The 1,587-nt window shown below is 49.8% G+C and overlaps 1 protein-coding gene across 1 annotated transcript; it reads left to right on the top strand.

Moving 5' to 3' along the window:
- The first annotated feature begins 737 nt into the window (after positions 1 to 737).
- On the top strand, positions 738 to 1,587 carry LOC119345239 (uncharacterized protein At5g65660-like). The gene is made up of 2 exons (XM_037615393.1): positions 738 to 1,031; positions 1,144 to 1,587. The coding sequence occupies exons 1-2, from the start codon at positions 759 to 761 to the stop codon at positions 1,315 to 1,317; spliced, it is 447 nt and encodes a 148-aa protein (XP_037471290.1). The 5' UTR covers positions 738 to 758; the 3' UTR covers positions 1,318 to 1,587.

Here is a 1,587-nt window from a genome sequence, read left to right as displayed (position 1 = left end):
CGTATCGGCTCGAGCCGTGCGCTCGGCTCTACCTGTATGGCCACGCCGCATACGGGGCGGGATACGTTAAGCACCGTATGCCCAAAATGCCCTTATACGTTAAGCGGGGCGGGGGAGGGGGGGGGGTGTACCGAGGCATGCCTCTTTTCTAATAACTACGTATTGTCTTCTACATATATCTCCTTTCTTACCATCAAGCTTTTGTCCATATATCTTGTACATGGTATCTTATGCACTCATATCGTTTGAGATGACATCGATCAAAACCACATGGCAAATCGATGTTGGGGAAGATGAAGTTCAGAAACTCCCTGTCTCCCCTCAGAAAACCTGCATACGGAGTGTTGCATCGCCAACCTTCTATCTATTTCATCTGAAGCTTAGGCACTTCACTATTTGTAAACCAGTTCACGATAATTTACCTAACAAATTAACATTTGCTTGTGGAGAGACATACCTATAATTTCTTTCCCGTTGTGCATTGATAAACTTTCGTCCCACCCTCGAAAGCCATATATTCAGACGATTTAAGCAGCTTATTTTTGTTGGAAAAGACAGGCGGTGAGGTCATCATTAACGGTCACCAGCAGAAGTATGTGGACCAGTACCACGGACGGATGGCTGGCCGTGCAAGTCAGTCCACTTCGTACGACGCAAGGTGACTTTTCAGGTATAAGTAGCCAGTGTCCTTAGCTTGCAAGCCTGGGCTCTTAACCGAGTAGCAGGCAGGACTGACTCAAGTACCAGAAGGTCACCTGATGGGTATGAATATGCCACAAGGTCTCACGCCTGCTCCTGCATCCATGACCATCCCGATGTGGCATTCCTCAAGGCCCACGCTCGGGTTCCCCCTCGGCATGGCGCTCCTGCTCCTCGTCATCTTCTCCCTCGGTGCCATCTTCTCCTGCTGCTACCACTGGGACAGGCTCCGCTCCCTCCTCCGGTCTCGGCATCCCGGCATGCTCCAGGAAGGTCCGCACACCGTCATCTCAATTGGATCGGCGCCAAGCAAGGCTGCCTCCGAGCACAAGGTAGCAACAGCAAGCGATATATCTGTCGTACACCTTATTTTGTGTTTTGGCAATCATCTATCTCTTGCAAACTTGAGCTGATGATTTATGGCCCTTGCCTCCTTGTTTGCAGAGCGAGAAAGCTGGAAAGGAGTGCGGGTTGCCCGTGATCATGCCCGGGGATAACATCGCGAAGTTCTACGCGAGGCCCTGCCCGCACGAGGCGTGTTTAGCTGCAGCAGCAGCAGCAGCAGCAGCAGCAGAGAAGGGCGAAGTCGAGGTGCAAGTCAGATGTTCAGTTTCGTGACCGTCAGTATCTGTATATGAAATCGTACGTAGCTAGGTGCTGGCGAATTATGATTGATAGATAGATTGTACATACGCAATGTTTTAAATAGCGGGCTATGGCATTTAGTGGCGACCCTTAAAAACAGCTATAGCTGGGCTATAGCGGGCTATAGCGGAGCTATAGCGGCAAATTTTACATGAAATCATTTAGCGGCAACACCCTCAAACAGCTATAGCAAAGCTATAGCGGGGCTATAGCCGGCTATTTAAAACTATGCTTATGATTGAT

This window comes from Triticum dicoccoides, unplaced genomic scaffold, assembly GCF_002162155.2.
Source record: "Triticum dicoccoides isolate Atlit2015 ecotype Zavitan unplaced genomic scaffold, WEW_v2.0 scaffold218493, whole genome shotgun sequence".
Classification (NCBI taxonomy): domain Eukaryota; kingdom Viridiplantae; phylum Streptophyta; class Magnoliopsida; order Poales; family Poaceae; genus Triticum; species Triticum dicoccoides.
This window is presented reverse-complemented; position numbering and strand designations above follow the sequence as displayed.